The sequence below is a fragment of the Magnusiomyces paraingens genome (assembly GCF_902498895.1).
Source record: "Magnusiomyces paraingens strain CBS 517.90 genome assembly, contig: contig1, whole genome shotgun sequence".
Classification (NCBI taxonomy): Eukaryota; Fungi; Ascomycota; class Dipodascomycetes; order Dipodascales; family Dipodascaceae; genus Magnusiomyces; species Magnusiomyces paraingens.
Window position 1 is genome coordinate 696,605 of NW_022474067.1, and position 20,348 is coordinate 716,952.

The 20,348-nt window shown below is 38.8% G+C and overlaps 5 protein-coding genes across 5 annotated transcripts; 3 read left to right on the forward strand and 2 right to left on the reverse strand.

Moving 5' to 3' along the window:
• Window positions 1-382: 382 nt before the first annotated feature.
• SAPINGB_P000235 (uncharacterized protein) lies at window positions 383-4,039 on the reverse strand (the record flags this gene model as incomplete). The annotated part of the gene is made up of 1 exon (XM_031994959.1): window positions 383-4,039. The coding sequence occupies one exon, from the start codon at window positions 4,037-4,039 to the stop codon at window positions 383-385; it is 3,657 nt and encodes a 1,218-aa protein (XP_031850850.1).
• Window positions 4,040-4,870: 831 nt separating this feature from the next.
• Window positions 4,871-8,119, forward strand: SAPINGB_P000236 (uncharacterized protein; the record flags this gene model as incomplete). Its single annotated transcript, XM_031994960.1, has 1 exon — window positions 4,871-8,119. One exon carries the CDS (start codon window positions 4,871-4,873, stop codon window positions 8,117-8,119), a length of 3,249 nt encoding a protein of 1,082 aa, XP_031850851.1.
• A 2,448-nt stretch (window positions 8,120-10,567) lies between these two features.
• Window positions 10,568-12,164, forward strand: SAPINGB_P000237 (uncharacterized protein; the record flags this gene model as incomplete). Its single annotated transcript, XM_031994961.1, has 2 exons — window positions 10,568-11,007; window positions 11,090-12,164. The coding sequence occupies 2 exons, from the start codon at window positions 10,568-10,570 to the stop codon at window positions 12,162-12,164; spliced, it is 1,515 nt and encodes a 504-aa protein (XP_031850852.1).
• A 912-nt stretch (window positions 12,165-13,076) lies between these two features.
• Window positions 13,077-15,682, forward strand: SAPINGB_P000238 (uncharacterized protein; the record flags this gene model as incomplete). Its single annotated transcript, XM_031994962.1, has 2 exons — window positions 13,077-13,617; window positions 13,731-15,682. The coding sequence occupies 2 exons, from the start codon at window positions 13,077-13,079 to the stop codon at window positions 15,680-15,682; spliced, it is 2,493 nt and encodes an 830-aa protein (XP_031850853.1).
• An 816-nt stretch (window positions 15,683-16,498) lies between these two features.
• SAPINGB_P000239 (uncharacterized protein) lies at window positions 16,499-18,922 on the reverse strand (the record flags this gene model as incomplete). Its single annotated transcript, XM_031994963.1, has 2 exons — window positions 16,499-18,709; window positions 18,791-18,922. The coding sequence occupies 2 exons, from the start codon at window positions 18,920-18,922 to the stop codon at window positions 16,499-16,501; spliced, it is 2,343 nt and encodes a 780-aa protein (XP_031850854.1).
• Between the last annotated feature and the right edge of the window lie 1,426 nt (window positions 18,923-20,348).

Below are 20,348 nucleotides of genomic sequence, written 5' to 3' on the forward strand. Positions count from 1 at the left end.
AAAAAAATCGGATTTAAAATAAATAAAAAAAATTCATTTAAAATTTGTTTATTATTATGAAAAAAAAATTAAAAAAAAAAAGAACCCCTCAGATTTATTATTATTACAAAATATATCTTATATTTGTAGTACACAAAAAAGAATATATATATATATATATATATTTATTTTAAATAGGTATTACATAATTACTTATGTCACATATCAAAAACTCTCCAACCGAAAGTGTACCGGCAAAAACTTCCTTCCCCAAAAAAAAAATAAAAATAAAAATAAAAATAAAAATAAAAATAAATTTCCTTAATAGTAAAAATAAAATAAACTCCATTTTATATATATATAATTTATTATATGTAAAAATAAACAAATAAACAAATAAAAACTACATCAAAGCATCTCGACTAGCTGCTCCGGCAAGTAACACAAGATCTCGTTCAACTCCTACATTATCATTATTATTATCATCATCATCACCATCTTTCTTTTTTTTATTTTCTTCTTCTTCTTCATCTTCTTTTTTTTTTTCATCATCATCATCATCTCGATTTAACATTCCTAATGCTCCAAAATTCAAATTCCCAATCTCCCGAATACTATCAAACATATTCCCCATTTGAAATAAAATCCCTTCATCTCCATTCCCATTTTTATTTTTATTTTTATCCTCTTCATCTTCATCATCTTCATTCTTCTTATTCTTATCTTTATCTTTATCCTTCTTTTCTCCATCTTTGGCTTCTAAAGTCTCATTATTATCATCACCATTTCCACCACTTTTAATGCCATTTTTAGATCCAAGATATTCCCCCCAAGCTGCACTATTACTTCCACCTAAACTACTGCTGCGACTACCTCCACTATCACTAGACCCTGAAGATTCCGTAGTCTCTAAACTCCCCACGGACGAAAACGTATGTGTGCGCCGACGCTCTCGGCCATACTCTAAAGGCACCTCCGAAGCATCCACTTTTTCATATCCTTCTTCTTCTTCCTCTTCTTCCTCTTCTTCCTCTTTTTGGTCTTCTTTTTTATCACTCTTTTCATCCTCTTTTTTATTATCCTCCTTAACTTCTCCGGACCCACCAACTACCTCTTCTTCCTCCTCCTCCTCCTTCTTCTTCTTCTTCTCCTTCTTCTTCTTCTTCTCCTTCTCCTTCTCCTTCTCCTCCCCACAAGTTTCTCCGGTTTTGTTCCCGTCTTGGCATAAAACAATTGGCGTCTTTAAAATGTCCAACGCACAAACTGCCTTTTTGCCTTCTTCATCTCCATCAACCCCCAACCCAATCCGTCCACTCACCGCAACCCTTTTTTTATTCTTATTCTTATTCATTTTATTCATCTTCTGTTCTTGTTCTTGTTCTTGTTCTTCCTCCCGCTCTTCCTCCAGTTCTTCTTCATTCCACCCAAAATGAGTCCCAACCAAATGATCAATCACTGGCCACCCATACGCATTCGCAAACCGACGTCGTACTATAATATTGTTATGTGCATCTGGTTCCAAATGTACAAGCACCTTGCGCCACTCAAGCTCCTTATGCCAATCCCTCGCTATCCTCTCCTCCAATTTGGACCTATCAACAACCCTCTCTTCACTACTACTACTACCACCACCACCACCACCACCACCACCATGACCATGCGCCTTCCCACTAAGTTTCGATGAAGTCCGTCTCTTGAACCGACGAGGAGGTAAATCATAATCATGATAAAGCCGATCATGCACAATTGTCTCTGGCCTAGCTCCAGGATCTAAAATAAACGCATCCGGAGGAAGAGGAGGTAATAAAACTGATACTCCAGATTCAAGAACTCCAGTCTTGGGTGGAATGTAAGGCTCAAGTTTCCCCGTAGTCGTAGCCCCATTAGTAGTACTACCACTAGTACTATTACTAGTACCATTACTATTACTACTGCCACCACCACTGCCACCACCATTGCCTCCTCCCCTTCGTGCCCCATATAAATTGCCCTCGTCATCCTCTGCAGATATCGGAAGTGTCTGACTATGCCGGTAAATCTTGGGCGCCTTGCGATGGGCACTTGGACCAAATAATGAAAACATACTTTGTACTGGTGTTAAAATCCCAGAAAATATTCCATTCCCACTGCCCCCAACAACGACTGTTTTACCAACAGTAAGCCCCGTCTCATCATGACTAGTGTTGCTCAGCTCTGTCGCTGGTAAATCCTCATACCGCTCAGGAATCTCCCCAACAACACTATCCGGTGACCCTGGAGGATCAACCGGTACTGCCCCATCTCCTTTGGCTTCCTCAGGTGCCTCCAACGAATTCACCCTTCCATCAACAGGAATCTTCTCCTTAGAACCATCTCCATGATGAAACAACCCGTGATGATGCTGAGGACGAGGATGAACCATCGGCACAATCGCCTCCTCCTCCTCCTTTTCCTTTTCCTTTTCCTTCTTTTTATCATTCTCTCCCTTACCTTCATGATGCTCCAACTCCTCTTTAATCGCCTGCCCAACCTGCCCCAATCCATTCCAGTCTAAATACAATATCGCAGACGTCCGTAACGGTACAATCCCGTCATTCACTGCATTTGCATACAATGTTCTGTGTCGAAACTTTTTCAAAATCTCATGTGTTGGACCAGTCGGAAGAATCCTCAACAACGGCTTGCCGTGTCCTGATAATAATAATGGCTTGGCCAAGCTCAAATCCTGCCCAGATTTCCCCACAAACCCAATATCCAATGCAAACTTGACATAATACGGATTCTCATTAGATATCCCTAAAAATGGTGTTGCAAGTGCAATAAAGTTCATAGGCTCCACCCGCTCAAAAAAATCAGGATAATGTGTCGCAATGTGAGCTATCGCATAAGTCTGCACAAGTCCACCCATCGAGTGGGCTATAAACGAAATCCGTGACACCCTAACAGGCCCTGCTGCATCCTGGTTCATAACCTCCTGCACAACCCATTCCGCAAGCCGCCGGCCCAAGTACCGCACACCCTTCTCTGTCTTGCGCACATTCCCAAAGTACCCCCGCACAATCACATTTTCTCCGCTCCTTCGTGCAGCTGCATCAATCGCCTCCTTCGCGTACAACATGTCTGCTCCGGTGTTGGAATGCAGCCCATGAGTAATCACAACTAAATGTAATGGCCCCGTAGCCTTGGGCACAGGCGAGCTCCACAAATCAAGTGTGTCGTAAGATGAAATCAACATCCCGGATCCTGGTAGCGGTCCAAATAATGCCCGAGATGATCCCTTGGTTGTAGAAGGCTTGATGGAAATCGAGTTGAGTGATTCCTTGGTCCGACCCACACTAATCTCATATTGCACTTGCGCAGAAATTGAAAAAATAATTTGCGAAACAATATCCACCGTCCATGAATATGTCCGCCGCCGCCGTTCCGCAGGTTCATTCACATGTAGTGGTGCGTAGAATGATTGTCCAGCCTTGAGCTGCGGCTCGTAGTATGGTTGCTCCACCTCCGCCATCACCTTTTTGTGCTGGTCATAGCCATCAGGCCGCACGTCCACGTATAAAATAAATGGCCCAGCTAGGTACGCCGCCCGCAGCGCCACTACCTCCAGGTTCCGGATCTTGAGCCATAGCGGCTCCGGTGCGTCCGCGCATGCGTACTCATCAGGTGGTGTATATGTGATTTTGTACCTCATCACCTGGCCCACATTCAATGCGCCTTTGTTGTGATATAGCAAGTCACTTGCTGATGTCGCTGCTGCTGCTGCTGCTGCTGGAGATGGTGATAAAACTGGAAGCGGCTCAGCTGTAATTGTTCCAGTCGGAGTCATTGATACTTGTGATGGAGGTGGTGCAACCGACGCCAGTATGGGGGCCCCCGAGTGCTTGCTCGAGTGGACAACTGCCGGCGCCGGTGCCGCTATTGTGGGTGGATCGCTTACGAGTGTGACTGTGGGTGGTTGCTGTGCTGGTTGTTGTACAGTGTGATGGTCACCCGACGATCCGGTTGTAGAAGAGGAGCCTGACTGGTTCTCAGATAAGTTTGAAGAAAACGAAAACCTAGAAGCCAGTGCTTTAAAGTCCATGAGATTGAAGCAAATTTTGAGCTGGTTTTTGGTAAATCTAAATTAGGTGTAAAGATTGGTTTATTTGGTTGTTTGTTTGGTTGGTTGGTTGGTTGGTTGGTTGGTTGGTTGGTTGGCTGGATGGTTGGATGGTTGGTTGGTCTGTTTGTTTATTTATTTATTTGTTTGGTTAGTTAGTTGGTTAGTTGGTTAGTCAGTTGATTGGTTTTAAATGAGAGGAAGGTAGATAGATAGTGGTGGTAGTTGTAGTAGTGTGATGGCAGTGCTTTTTTTTTTTTTTTTTTAATATATTATATATTAATATATTAGAGTATCAATAATAATAATAAAAAACAAAAGACCCTATTTTTTTTTTTTGATGGCACAAGTATATTCAAGTACAAATATATTGAGGGAATTTTTAGAAAAGGGGAAGGGGATTAGTTAAGAGGCGCAAAAATAAAAAATAAAAAAATAAAAAAATAGAAAAATAAAAATAAAAAAAAGAAAAAAAGAAAGAAAATTCTGCAACATGTTAAGCTGCAACAGGTTGTTGTTGTTTTTTTCTTGCAACAAAGTCTGACGCAACCTCCATTATTATTATTTTTTTATTTTTTTATTATTATTATTATTTCATAATCACGTGACATATAGTCTGTCTGTTGCTGGTCAATCAATTTTCTTATCTTGTGTTTGCCCTGATAAGATTTCTAACAAGCGCCACCAAATACATTTCTAAAAATCTCACCAAAAAACCAACACCACCATTTACCACTATCAAACTTATCACCAACTAAGCCTTTTCAATCCAAAATAAAAAGAGAAAGTAAAAAAGAGAAAAAAAAAAAAACTATGGACTCGGTTCACTCAGATACCCACACAAGTCCACAGCATCCTCCTTTTGACGACGACCAAGGTTACCACTCAAGCACCGTCCTAGACCACCACAAACAACCCCCATCAAGTAGACCCGTCTCAAATGCAGTTTCAGAAGCACACCCGCTAGTAAGCGACGACGAAGATGATGAAGATGACAATAACCCAGATGATGACGATACAAACAATACAATCGAACAAGGACTCTTCTCAAGCATACACCATACAACCTTACCACCAATACCAATACCGGCCCAAGAAAGCGATAGCGATGAAGTCCCCCAATCACTCATTGTTGACCTTGAAACTAAACAGCAACTTTCTCCACCACCATCTCAACCTATCCATTCTTTACCTTCTAATCCAGACCAACCCAGACTACGAAACCCCTCTATTCTTAACAATAACAACAACAACAATAACAATAATAATACCAACAACCGTACCCCAGACTCAAAGCTTAACGTCCGCATTCAAGAAACTTCTCCAACTAGCCCTCTAAAACGACATACTCCAATATTTGTCACCCAGAGAACCCGCTATACCACTATTCCAACAGCCCCTCCACAGAGTCTCCCTTTCCCAGTCTCAACTCCGCATACGAACCGCTCAAGTACACACCGGTTCTCTTATAATAACTACATCAATAACAGTAATAGCAATAACAATAACAATAGAAATAACAATAACAATAACAATAACAATAACAATAACAATAACAATAACCACAACAATCTCTCTGAAAACGTGGGCGCAGTTTACAATACCCTCAGAAATACTACCGCGGGTTACCTTGCCGGACGCCCTCGTATCAACTTATCTGTCATCGACCCCAAAGAACGCGCGCTTTGGAAATGGACAAATGTCGAACATCTTGACAACTTCCTCCGCGAGATCTACGATTACTATCTCGGCAATGGCTTCTACTGCATTCTTCTCTCAAGAGCCCTCAACATGGCCACCCTACTCTTCATGGTCTCCTTCTCAACCTACCTCTCAACTTGCATCGACTACTCCAAAATCCGCTCAAGCACAAAACTCTCGGATGTTCAGTACCCCCAGTGCGCGTCCCGTCTTAGCGGGTTTGCCACCTTCTTACTTTGGCTTTTTGCCCTCTTTTGGTTCATCAAACTTACCCAATATATCCATGACATTAAGCGTCTCCTCGACCTTAAACATTTTTACTTCTATCTCCTAGAAATCTCAGAGGCTGAAATGCAAACAATCTCCTGGCAACAGGTCGTCAAGCGTTTAATGCTTCTCAGAGACAAAAACCCAACCACCTCCAGTAAAACAAACTCCAAAAATGCAAACATCTTTCTTGGCTCCCAGTCCAAAAAAAGACTAACCCCACACGACGTTGCAAATCGCATCATGCGCAAGGAAAACTACATGATTGCCATGATTAACAAAAACACCCTCAACATTACTCTCCCCCTGCCCTTTTACCACGAACCCTTTCTTACCCGCACCTTGGAATGGAACCTCAGCCTTTGCATTATGGACTTTGTGTTCCAAAACGGCGAGATCCGCCCAGTCTTTTTAAAGGAAAAACACAGAGATAAGCTAATCAGCGAACTCAAACATAGATTTATTCTCGCAGGCTTTACAAACATTGCTTGTGCACCCATCACCATTCTCTACATGGCCCTGCTTTACTTTTTCCGCTATTTTAATGAATACCACAAAGACCCCAGTGCTATCGGCACCCGCCAGTATACCCCGCTTGCCGAGTGGAAAATGCGCGAGTTTAATGAGCTTCATCACATGTTTCAAAAACGCCTCCATATGAGCTACGCTGCTGCTTCGCGTTATGTTAACCAGTTCCCCAAGGAAAAAACCGTTTTGTTTTCTCGCTTTATTATTTTCGTGGCAGGCTCCTTCGCCGCTGTTCTTGGTATCATTACCCTTGTCGACCCGGAAATTTTCCTTGGCTTTGAACTCACAAAAGATCGTAACGTACTCTTTTACTTGGGTCTGTTTGGCTCAATCGTTGCAGTTGCCCGTGGAATGATTCCAGAAGAAACATATGTATTTGACCCAGAAACAAGCATCTACCAAGTTGCCAAAGACACACATTACCTGCCAGACGAGTGGGAAGGCCGCTACCATACCGACGAGGTCAAAGATGAGTTTGCCAAAATGTATGATCTTCGCATCATGATTATCTTTAGAGAGCTGCTCAGTGTGATTCTCATGCCCTTCATTCTTTGGTTCTCTCTCCCTAAAAGCAGCGAAAATATTATTGATTTTTTCCGTGAATGTTCTACCCATATCGACGGGCTCGGGTACGTTTGCAACTTTGCCAAGTTTGACTTCCCCATGGATAAACTCTCAAAGTTCCAAAAGGGCTCAAACAACCATCGTTATAATTATAATGACGACCCGGAGGCTGATGAAGTTGACTTGAGACAAGACTATTTTAGCACAACAGACGGGAAAATGCTCAAGTCGTATCTCAACTTTCTCGACAATTACGGCGACGACCAACAAAGCAGAATGTCGGCTAGTCACCTGGCAAACTCACGCTGGGCCAACCAGGGAATGCCCTTCCGTAGCAGTGGTCATCTTGGTGGTAACGGAGTCGATTCATTTTTTAGTACAGGCGAACTCGAAAATAGTGTAATGGCTAGGTACACAAGGATTCAACAGCATTCCGGTAACAACACTCCGCTCACGAGATCTGGAATCCTTGACGCCTCCGGATCCCCACTTGGAATACCTAACGCATTGTCGTCTGCATTTGAACACAACAACCGCCGTGCACAGAGCCCATCAGTTCTTGGCGGCGGGAATTCGCTAAGACGCAAGGCTACGGCGGCAACAGCGTCAACATCGCGCATGCGGAGCTTCTCCGCTGACCCTGCACGCATGGGAACTTCGTTGCGGTACGAGGTCACACCGGAAGAAGAGTCTCTCAAGTTTAGTCGACACAAGCATGTGCCGCGGTTTAAGGTGAAACGGGATGAAGAGGAAGAAGAAGAAGAAGAACAACAACAACAACAGGTGAGACAGGAGTCGGAGGATGGTGATGAGGGTGAGGACGACGAGGAAGATGAATTTATGAATGATGGTGAAGAGGATTCGTATGTGCTTAATACGTTTAAGAAAAATAGGGAACTGCTCGGGAATGTGGATGATGAGGTGAATGATCGGAAACTGAATTCGGGCGTGCTAGGACTCCTAGACCAATTCTATAAGCACAACGATGTGACCAAGATGTAATAGAGAAAAAAAAAAAAAAAAAAAAAAATGAGAGAAAGAAAGAGACTTTATATATATAAAAACAATAAATTGAAATTACATTACGAAGAGGGTTTTGTCTAAACAAATTGTATTTTTTCATCGATGATTTAATTTTATTCTAAAGTCATTTATGAAAAAAAAAAAAATTGATATTCCTATTATATTTTGTTTCCAGCTAAATTCTTTCGTTAAATATATAAATAATAAAACCCAATGTAACTTGAAACAGCCAATTTGTGATCAGAGCTTTTTTTTTTTTTTTGGGCTCAATATTTGCTTAAAAACTTTTTAAAACAACTCAATTGATTTATTAAAAAACAAAAATCATATCAAAATTAGCCTATACGTCTTAAAAATCAAAATATAATGATATATGTGTTTTTGATCATTGTCAATTAGTAGAGGGAATTGACCTATAATATCACAAGGATTAATGGGAAGTTAGTGTAGTGGTTATCATACTTGCCTTCCATCTTAACAAGAAGTTTAGCAAGTGACATGGGTTCGATTCCCGTACTTCTCATATATTTTTTTTGTAAGTTTACTTTCAATTTTCTTTTTTAATTTCTATTATCATTTTAAAAACCAGATTGCCAAAACAAAACAAATACACATAATAGTTTTACTCATTTATTCAATCCTGAATAAGTTAAACATATATGAATAAAGGTCCATTATATATTCATCTTCTTCTTTTCTTTTATAAGTTCTTTGCGGACCTCTTTTGCGCACTCAAAGGACATGGGCCACTCGACATGGTCAAATATCCTTGAGAGCAATTTTGATGGCAATATATTAAAGTACGTCAACTTCTTATCCTTCCTATCAGATGGGTCCAAGAGTTGATTGACAAACCATGTCGATTACTGTGGCGGGACAAAATAATAATAATAATAATAATAATAATAATAATAATAATAATAATAATAATAATAATAATAATAATAATAATAATAATAATAATAATAATAATTTCTTTTATTGTGACCATTCGAGTCTTTTTTTTTTTAAAAAGTTTGTCTTATTTTGTTTTTTTACTTTTCAAAATGCTCCAAATGGTGGAACTAACATGATATAAGAATTTATTGTGGATAGTATGAAAATTAAGGAACAGTACCTAGTTTGATATACAACAATAAAATAGCATTCATAAAAAAAAAAAAAGAAATCCCATCTAATATTAAAATTTTTTTTTCTTAAATTGAAAGTAATAATAAAAAAAATTAACATAAAAAAAGAAAACTCCGATACGGGGAATCGAACCCCGAACTGCTCGGTGAAAGCGAACCGTGCTAGCCGTTACACTATATCGGATTCTTGTTAAAAAATTATAAATGTTAATTATATAATGTAAACAAACTACTTTACATTATTCCATAAATATAAAAATTTTGTTAAAATAAAGAAACATTTTCATTTTAAATAAAATTTTTAAGACTTATATGACTTTAAACTAATTTATTTTATTGATTTTGCTGTTTTTATTTTTTTTTTTTTTTGTGATTGCTCACTGCATACTTAAAAAAAAAAAAGAAAAAAACCCCCCAAAACTTTGTTCAGGGGATTCTCTCGTACACAAATTATTTTCCTCCTCCCTCCCTCTCTTCCCCCCCCGCAAAATCCCCAGCCCAGAAATAGAGCCGCCGCTGTTACACGTGACCTTTCTCCATGTTTTATGTAAGTAACTTGTTATATGGGCGGGACACCCACAATAATAGACGCCGTTTGCTTTTGTGTGCTGTTTGTTGATTGTAAATTTTAGTGGGGAAGGATGAAAGAAAGAAAGAAAGAAAGAAAGAAAGAAAGAAAAGAAAAAAGTAAGAAAGAATAAATTTGCAAAGACATCCCGCGGGGGGTTCAAAAAAAAAAAAAAACAAACAAACAAACGCTTTTAAAGGTGGAAAGGAAATATGGGAGTTTATATATATATATATATAACACAAACGGTTCAAAAAAAAAAGATATATTGTGGTTTTCATTTGTATATATATATATATATATATATATATATATGACAAGAAAGTGGATTGGCGGTTATTTATTTATTTAAATTTTTTTTTTTTTTTTTTTTTCAACCGACAAATTGCGATGACACTTTTCATAAACGCATCTACATACTCTTCGGGAGGAGCGGGTCGGCAGTCCGTATGACAGATGTTTTCAGAATGGGGGGGGGGGAGAGAGGATTCCAAAGAATATAAATTTTTTTTTTTTTTTAGTTTAATGAAACATAACGTGTGGGGTATATAAATACTTTTTGGTAAAATCTTATAAATACTCTAGCATTTTTCTTTATTTATTTCTTTCTCTCTTTTTTTTTTTTTAAAATTTTTAGATTAAACCAAATTAAATTAAATCATATCATTTCCTTTCTATCAATCTAACAATCTAACAATCTAACAATTCAAAAAAAAAAAATAAAAAAAAATGTCTGTAAGACTCGCACAAACCGCTAGACAACGCGCTATGGGTCTTTTGCGCGCAGTACAGTCGCATCCCTCGGCTTGTCCGTGTCATGTGTGCACCAGTGGTGCTACCAGCGCAGGATCGCTTTCCACATTATTTAAGGCTGTGGACCACACAACAAATCGTCATGGTGGACGGGCAATGAGTGCGGCCCGTGCTAGTGATATCCCTCAGAAAGAGTATGCATTTGAAATGGCAGCTAGTAACATTCGGTATGGACCTGGAGTGACTCAGGAAATAGGAATGGATTTCAAGAACCTGGGGATTGACAGAGTAGCATTATTTACGGATAAGAATTTGCTTAATCTGAGTCCAGTACGAGTTGCTGTTGAGGCTTTGGAGTCTCAAGGGATCAAGTATGACATTTATTCAGATGTTATTGTTGAACCTAAGGATTATGGGTAAGTATTGTGACAAAAAAAAAAAAAAAAAAGAAATGGATTTTTCTAATTGCATTTTATTTTATTTTTTGTTTTTATTTAGAGTGCGAGATGCAATTGAATGGGCACGAAGGGTCCAACCCAAGGCTTACTTGGCAGTTGGTGGTGGATCAGTCATTGACACGGCAAAAATTGCCAATTTATTTCAAAACTACCCTGAGGCAGACCTCATGGACTTTGTGAATGCTCCATTGGGTAAGGGCCGGCCAGTAGATAAACCATTAAGTCCATTGATTGCAGTTCCAACTACAGCAGGCACAGGGTCTGAAACCACAGGCACAGCTATTTTCGATTTGGTTGAAAAAAAGTCCAAGACTGGCATTGCTCATCGTGCACTTAAGCCGTTGTTGGGAATTGTGGATCCTCTTAACACATTGTCGATGCCGGCACAAGTTAAGGCATCGTCTGGATTGGATGTTTTGTGCCATTCGTTGGAATCATGGACTGCAATTCCGTACTGCGAGCGTACTCCTAGACCCACCAATCCCATTTTGCGTCCAGCGTACCAAGGTGCGAACCCAATTTCGGACATTTTCTCACTACAGGCATTGCGGATGACTGCGACATATCTGCCGCGAGCATACCGTGATCCTGAAGATTATGAAGCACAGGAGAATATGTTGTTGGCAGCGACGTTGGCGGGTGTTGGGTTTGGTAATGCCGGTGTTCACTTATGCCACGGACTGTCGTACCCGATTTCCAGTCAGAATAAGGGCCACCAGCATCCAGGGTACGAGAGTGTGGGTCACCCCATTATTCCTCATGGAGTATCTGTTGCTGTGACATCACCTGCAGTGTTTAAGTTTACCGGAGCATCGAATCCGGAGCGCCATTTGGCGGCTGCGCAGATTTTTGGCGCAGACATTACCAATGCAAAGATGGAAAGTGCAGGTGAAATTTTGAGCGATGCGCTCAAGGAGTTTCTGTATGTAAAGCTGGGCGATCAGCCGCGTGGAATTTCAGAGTTGGGTTTTGGTGCTGGAGACATTGAGAGTCTTGTTGACGGGGCAGTTCCTCAGCGTCGGGTGCTGAATCTTGCTCCAGATGTGCATTCTTATGATGATGGGCGGCTACGTGAGAGTCTTGCGGGGATTTTAGAAGAGTCGTTGAAATTTTAAATGTGGAGGGGGATTATTAGGTCTTGAGTATTACTAGGTTGTAAGTTTTAAATACTAAATACTAAATACTAAATATTTGAAAAATACGGACGGATGTATCCGAAAATAAAAAAGGAATACCCCCCCCATGCAAGGTATTTTTTTTTTAACAAGTGTTGTATGTACTTTATTTAATTTAATTTAATTTAATTTAATTTAATTTAATTTAATTTAAATTTTCTTTTCTTTTTATTATTATAATAATAATTAATTAATGAATTAATGATCTCAGTTGGCGTGGGGAAACCTTTAGTTGTGAGAGGTCACCAACGCCTCAACCCAAAAAAAAAAAAAAAAAAAAAAAAAAAAAAAAAATTCTTCGGGCCGTCCAGTAGCAGCCACACAGTCAGAACAAGACAGGCAGCCCTAAGAAAAAAAATAAAATAAAATGAAATAAAAATAAAAATAAAATAAAAAAAGTCGCACGCCGTTTGCACGAAAAAAAAAAAAAAAAAATTTGGTACTGGCGATTTATTTTTTATTTTTTATTATTATTATTATTATTATTATTATTATTATTATTATTATATTGATAGTGATTGTGATATTTCCATTCAAAAAAATATAGTAGAACATTGTCTTTTTTTTTTTTGGGTTGATTATTTATTTATTTATTTATTTATATATATATATATATATATATATATAAAAAAAGAAACAAAAAAATCTTTGTTTTGTTGTTGTTGTAAGAATTGAAGATTTTAAAAATTATTTAATCCTCTTTCTTTCCCTCCCCTTTTTTTTTTTTTTTTTTTTTTTTTTTTTCTTTCTTACTTTTACCACCACTAATACAAAAAATATATATATATATATATTTAACAACTATCACCATCACATTATTAAATTCTAATACATCATAATCAATCATCTTTCATGGCAATCTTAAAACCCCCGATAAAAACCAAAAAGCAAGTCATCCGTGGTTCGACCCCCACTGCTTCAAATAACAAATCCATGACTTCACCTTTATCATCATCATCATCATCTTCTTCTTCTTCTTCTTCTTCTTCTTTGCGCACGGCTACAACTCTTTCTTTTGCTAAAATCGCCTTAGTTCTTCTTACCCAAGTCCCTCTTCGTGCTGCTGCCTACCCAATCTTCGGACTTCTCCATACCCGATCAAATAACACTACTACTACTACTACTACCAATAATGAGATTAACAATCTCGTAGATACCTTTAAGACAAAAGACCCATTGTCTCCACGCGACTACTGGATTGATATGGGTATCTCATGTACCCTGGTCCTTCTCGGTGGTGTTTTTGCAGGTCTTACTCTCGGCCTCATGGGTCAAGACGAAATCTATCTCCAAGTCATTCAACAGTCTGGAGAACCAAATGAAAAAAAGGCTGCTGGTAAAGTTCTTTCTTTGCTAAATCGTGGCAAACATTGGGTCTTGGTCACTCTTTTGCGTATGTTTTATTTTTATTATTTTTATTATTTTTATTATTTTTTTAAAAAAAAAAAAAATTATATATTTGTTTTCATGTCTTAAAAAAAAAAACTAACCTTTCTTCTTCTCCAGTTTCAAACGTCATTACAAATGAATCTCTACCCATTGTCCTAGATCGTGTTTTAGGTGGAGGATGGCCCGCAATTGTCTCATCTACCGTCGCAATCGTCATCTTTGGCGAAATTATCCCCCAATCTGTCTCTGTCCGCTATGGCCTCTCAGTCGGAGCTTGGTTTGCCCCGTTTGTCTTGGCCCTCATGTACATTATGTACCCTGTAGCATACCCCGTTGCAATGCTCCTGGATTGGACACTGGGTGAAGACCACGGTACTATTTACAAACGTGCAGGCCTTAAAACCCTTGTCGGCCTCCACAAAACTATGGGTGTAGAGCGTCTTAATGATGACGAAGTTACCATTATCTCCGCGGTCCTCGACCTCAAAGATAAACCTGTCGCTCTTATCATGACCCCCATGGAAAACGTCTTCACAATGAGCGCAGATACTTGTCTTGATGAACCCACTGTCGAAGAAATCCTTCGCTCAGGCTTTAACCGTATCCCAATCCACTCCCCTGATGAACCAACTAACTTTATCGGTATGCTGCTCGTCCGTACTCTCATCACTTATGATCCAGAAGACAACTTCCCCATCTCCTCTTTCCCCCTCGCCACCCTCCCAGAAACTGGCCCTGAAACTTCTTGCTTGAACATTCTCAACTACTTTCAAGAAGGAAAGTCCCATATGGTGGTGGTCTCTAAAACTCCAGGTGCTTCCATTGGTGCTCTTGGCGTTGTCACTCTTGAAGACGTTATTGAAGAACTCATTGGAGAAGAAATTATCGACGAATCCGACGTTTACGTTGATATCCACAATGCTATTCGTCGTTCTACTCCCGTCGCTCTTTCCAAGGTCGCTTCCATGGCTCTTTTCCGCCATTCTCCTAGATCATCGCTTGTTCTTGATAACAATGAAGAGGGTCCTATCCGTCGTAGACTCCTCAACCCATTAAATCGTGCCTCCAACCCTAAGCAAACAACAAGCGCAAACATTACAATTAAGCGTTCAAACCTTGAAAACTTTACATCAGGTGCAAGCAGCGCAGGAAATAATAATAACAACCATAATAATACCACCAACCACCGCATTTCAACAAGTAGCTCCTCCGCAGACACAGCAACTGGCGGTTCGGAATCTCCCCTCGCTGGAACTGCCCCAGTTATTCGTGCCAAGAGTTATGGCGGCGAATATCGACCCAGCCACTTGTCCACTACTATGACACAGGAAAATTCCCGTGAATTGCTTCTGCCTAATGCTCATAGCTCCAAAAACTCAAATAACTCTATCCCCATCGACAGCCAGTTACTCCCAGCTCCTGAGGGAAATTACGGTACAATCCACCGTACTGAACAAGGTGCAGTTGAAGAAGCTTTGCTTATTCCAAAATCTCCTGACCGTGGCAATATAGGTGGTGGTGGCCGACGCCGATTTTCTCGACGCAGCCTAGGAACTTCTAACAATGTCACTGATGATCATTATTACGAAGATATTGAGGCTCAAAACCACCACGCAAGCTCGCACCTTGCAGTGCCTGGTACCACTGATCACCAGAGCCACGGTGACATTGCATACCAGGACCGTGTCATGCCTAACATTCAACCCGAGATCCACTCGTACCGTACGGGAGGCATCATTGAGAGTGTGGTCCAGGTGGATGGTGTTAATAAAACTATCATTGAGGACGTGACTTCTGGGTCTGTCCATACAAACTATACACATAATATCGGCTCGCATGCTCCCAGCATCATAACATCAGGAGCAACAGCTGGACCTAGCGGTGACAATGGGGATGGTGGTGCACAAGCTCTTGTATCAAATAATAATACCAGTAGTAATGGAACTGGTGCTGATTCACGTATCCAGTCAAGTGCTTCATCTTGGATGAGCAGGGCTAGCAACGAGGCTCCTGATCAACAACCGTTATTGGGAGCAAGTCCTAACAGTGTTTTGAAGGGCTACAATTGAGGAGGAGCAAAAAGTTTGTTTGTGTTTAAATGTACATTTAGTAATTTTTTATTTTTATTTTTTTATTTATTTTTATTTTTTTTGGAATACGAAGGAAAGAATATATGTGTGTGTGTAATAACAATGCAAAGATAATAATGGATGGAAAAAAGTAATTAGTAGTAGTAGTTGATAATATATATAGTTTTTAAATGATAGGGGGGAAAAAAAAAAAAAAAAAAAAAAACAAAGTGTACCAAAATGAGTACAGATTAATTAAATTTTAATTTTAAAATGAAAAATTTCTTTGTTTTTGAAATTCAAATATAGAATGAATCAAAACAAAAAAACAAAAAATTCAAAAACAAAAAAGAATTAAGAAACTTGTTTATTCTATTAATTTTAATTATTTTTTTTTCCTCCTCTGTTGAACAAATACTTGTAGCCGTTGAAAACGTTTATTTTTTTTTTTCAAAATATCTTTTCCGGAAATATAGTTTTTTTGTAGACAAAAATGGCTAAACTAACTGTTACACACAACTCAGAGGGGGGGGATTTCATTTAAAAATATAAATAAAATTTCCAGTGATGGATTTATTTCATCATTCAATCTTCTTATAAATAATGAATAGTGAGTGGTTCAATGGACAAAAGTCTAAGCGTATACTTTAAAAAAAAAAAAAAAAAATTCCATCCATTCTTATTCAATCTGAAATCTTTCTTTTTTTTTTTTCTTTCTTTCAGTATCCGGTATTATTTGTTTTCATTTATATTTGAATATTGATATAATATATTTATTAAACATTTCCATTTCAAAGCATTCTAAACTCATTTCTTTTACTTTTCTTGTTTACCAGGTTCTTCCTTCACTTCACTTTTCACAAATGGCTTTTTTTCATCCTCCACCTTAACCACCTCTACCTTAATTTCCTCCACCTTAACCGTCGTCTCCTTCTTCACTGTCCGTGGCTCTCCAACCAAGGGAGACACCGTATAAGATGCACGATCTAAAACGTGAATAATCCGCTGCAACAACGTCTTGGCCTTACAATCTACAGTAAGACTTTCAAAATGAATCACTGCCTTCATGGCATCAATCTCAATTGTTGCCGTCCGATGGTCCTCCGCAAGCGTATACGAATCACCAAATTGTGCCCTCAAAATCGCACTCACTTGCTCAACCTTTTCGATAAATGGATCGTGACCGCCGTGCTCCCCATGACTGTGTGAACATGACTTGGAAGAAAGCTTTACAGACGCTGGTGACGAGTCCACAGAAAGCAATAACCCAAGAACAGCATCTGCAATCGCATCATTCATAATGTTTCCAACCCACTCTATTGTGGCAAGATTCTTGCTGTGTATAACTGTAACTGCATCCATCACCTTAAACTCCACCTTGTCCTTTTCGTCCACAAGCACTTCTATGTTGCCAAACATTTGCTCCAAGTGGAACCGAATCAAATCACTTCCGGCATTCACTATGATTGACTGGCGCTCCATCACAATGCTCGTTGTCAGACCCGTATATTCCTTCAAGTCACTGGCACCAACAAGACTCAGATGGAAATCCTTCTCCACAAGAATACCAGTAAGTACTTGCCCATCCTTAGGTATCGTTACAGGTGGCACAGAAACCCCACCACTACCACTAATAGCCAGCTTCTTTTCGTCAATGACTGATAACTGTCCATTAGTTGCTGCCGCAGTAGCAATAAGCGTCGCAGTTGCAATCTCACCAACTACCTTGGCCACCTTGGTGCTTCGGAAATGAAGCTGTAGTTCCTCGCAGTTGCGAGGATTAAAAATGGTAACCTCCTCAGGTGTGCCCTTACGCGAGTTATATTTACTTGTTAATGCGCTCTTAAGTCGGTTCATGTTGTTTGTTTCGCCATGTACAAGAATAATGTACTTGGCGCTAATTAAATCAATAAATGTAGAATTCTGTTTAAAATCAACATGTGCAGCAAACGAAATCTCTTCAACTGAAAGTCGACGAGCAATCTTATTTTCCGAAGAATTCATCGAAACTATCTCCGTTGGCTCGTTGATAATCTGCTTCGCCATGGTACCCTCCACGGAATAACCCGTCAAAATTAACGCGTTGCGAGAGTCTGGGGCCCAACGCTCAAGAAGTTCACGAGAAACACCATTTTGCAGCATACCGGGAGCCGCAACCATCACGCAGGGTCCAATATCATCAAACCGATCCAAGTTCTTGATACTCTTGATATGCTTGAAATGGAATGGATTCGTCCGACTGTCGCGGAACTTTTTGCGAATAGAATCGTTCATCATATTGACGTATGTTTGGAATACAGCCATACACTTACGTGCAAGTACTGAAGCATAATAAATGTTGACACCTTCGAGCTCCGGGTGTGCCTCCCAATATTCATCTAAAATCAATAGAATCTCTTGAGCTCGTCCTAATGCAAATACTGGTAATAAACATCGACCACCTTTATTGATTGTAGAATGGATAAGAGATGTCAGACGCGCCTCCTTTTCAAGACGCTGCTGGTGAATACCCGTTCCATATGTCGATTCTGTGATTAAGATATCTGGTGTCTGTGCCGGAATTTCAGCTTGATTTAAATGTCTGTCTTCTTCTCGAGAATAATCACCCGTAAAAAGTGTCTTAACACCTGCAATCTCCACCAAATACATTGCAGCACCCAACACATGGCCGGCATGGTATGCTGTGAATTTGATACCATTCACTTCCATTGTTGAATGGTAATCAATAGTTTCAATTCGATCAAACGACGACGAAAGCTCGGCTTCGGTATATAGTGTATGATTAGAATCAGGTCCTGTGCTGACACGAACGAAATCTCCTAAAAGCCACCGGTAAATGGCCTTGGTTGGATGTGTCATAAATACTCGCCCCTGGAAGTTTGTGCGTTCCATAACGTATGGGAGCGAGGCCGCATGATCTAAATGAAAATGACTAATGAGAAGAATGTCTACTGTAGAAAGATCATAATCATCATAAAATGGAAGTGAGTTCATTCCACTGTATGCAGGATGAACACCAGCATCGAGCTATATTAATAATTAATTGTTGTTTTAGTAAATTAAAAAAAAAAAAAATCATGATTTTGTACATCTCTTCTAGAGACTTACCATCACAGTTTTGCCTTTGTATGTGAAAATGTGGCAACTACGGCCAACTTCACTTCCACCACCCAAACAAACAAAATTCCAAAGATCATTTTCGTTTAGGGGTTCTTCGTCTGCTGTTCGTTTTGTGGCCATTGATATGTCGATTTGTCGTGATTTTGTAAAGTGAACAAGACGCTGGGGTTTTTCTTTAAAAAAAAAAAAAAAAAAATTAAAGTCCGGGTGGTGCCTTGACAAAACATATGGTGGTCACGTGCTGGTCATGTGATATATAACTTCATCAATATTAATTAATTGGAATTTTCACATTTATGTGTAAAAGATTACTGAAAAAAGTGCCAAAAAGTGTAAAAAATATATATTTTTTTAATTTAAAACGATTATTAAAGTCTTTTTTAATAGATTAAACAAATAAATTTTAATGAAATTGAAAAAACAAAAGAGTGGTTTTTTGTTTTTTTTGTTCGTAAGACACGTTTCTTTAGTATACTGAACTGAACTGTCATTGAAAAATATATCTTACGTAATTTCGTGAATGGACTTCACTTTTCAAAAAAAAAAAAAAAAAAAAAGGGCTAAACACAACCATAAAAAATAATCTTTAAAAACAATCAAGTTCAAAACAACCGAACTTATATTTCACAAAATTAAAGTCTAATTGACAAAAAGATGTGATTCGACCCAGGATCGAACTGGGGACGTTCTGCGTGTTAAGCAGATGCCATGACCGACTAGACCATCGAACCAATTAAAAAATGTATTTAATGTTATCTATTTAAATGTATTGTCTTGACTTAATCGTATTTTAAAATAGCACTTTAAGTAAATTTTTAAGCCATGGCAACTTTGGCTCATGGTTTAAAAAGTTTGGAATTGAAAAGGATAGTTACAACTGCAAATGTGGAGAGCTGGAAACAGTTCATCACATTTTGGTTGAGTGTCCTTTGCTTGAAGAGGAAAGAAAAGGACTGAAACGGATATCTCCAGAGATGGACATGTCGACTCTCTTAAACAGTTTAACTGGCTTACAAGAGATTGTAAGCTTTATCTCTGCTTGGAGGGATTAAGAAATACAATTACAGTGTTGATGAAGACAAGTGGAGATAAGTTGGGAAGGTTTGGTTATTGTTAACCCCCTGTTCCTCGTAAGTTGTCATCAGGACTTATTTTCGGGCTGTTCAAGATGCAATGTTGAAGCCAAAATTAAAAGTTTATTATTAAAATGAAAAGATATATAGTATGGACAAGAAGGATAGCGCAGATGCTGATGTTATATAATTCTATAACCCTTGAATAAAAACAAACAAACAAACAAACAGTAAATTTCTATAAAATTCATAACTTTCTTTAATTAATTTTAAGCATTTAAATTAATTTTTTGACTTTTTGAGCTGCAAAAATTGATAAAAAGTTAAAATAGTTACACTAAAAACGAAAAGTGTAGTAAGGGGCAAAAAGAATAATAACTAATTCACTCAATCTTCTGTATTCAAACCAAAGTATTGATTTTTTGCATCAATTAAACTCCTTCGTTCTTGTTCTTCAATGTCATTCTGTATTC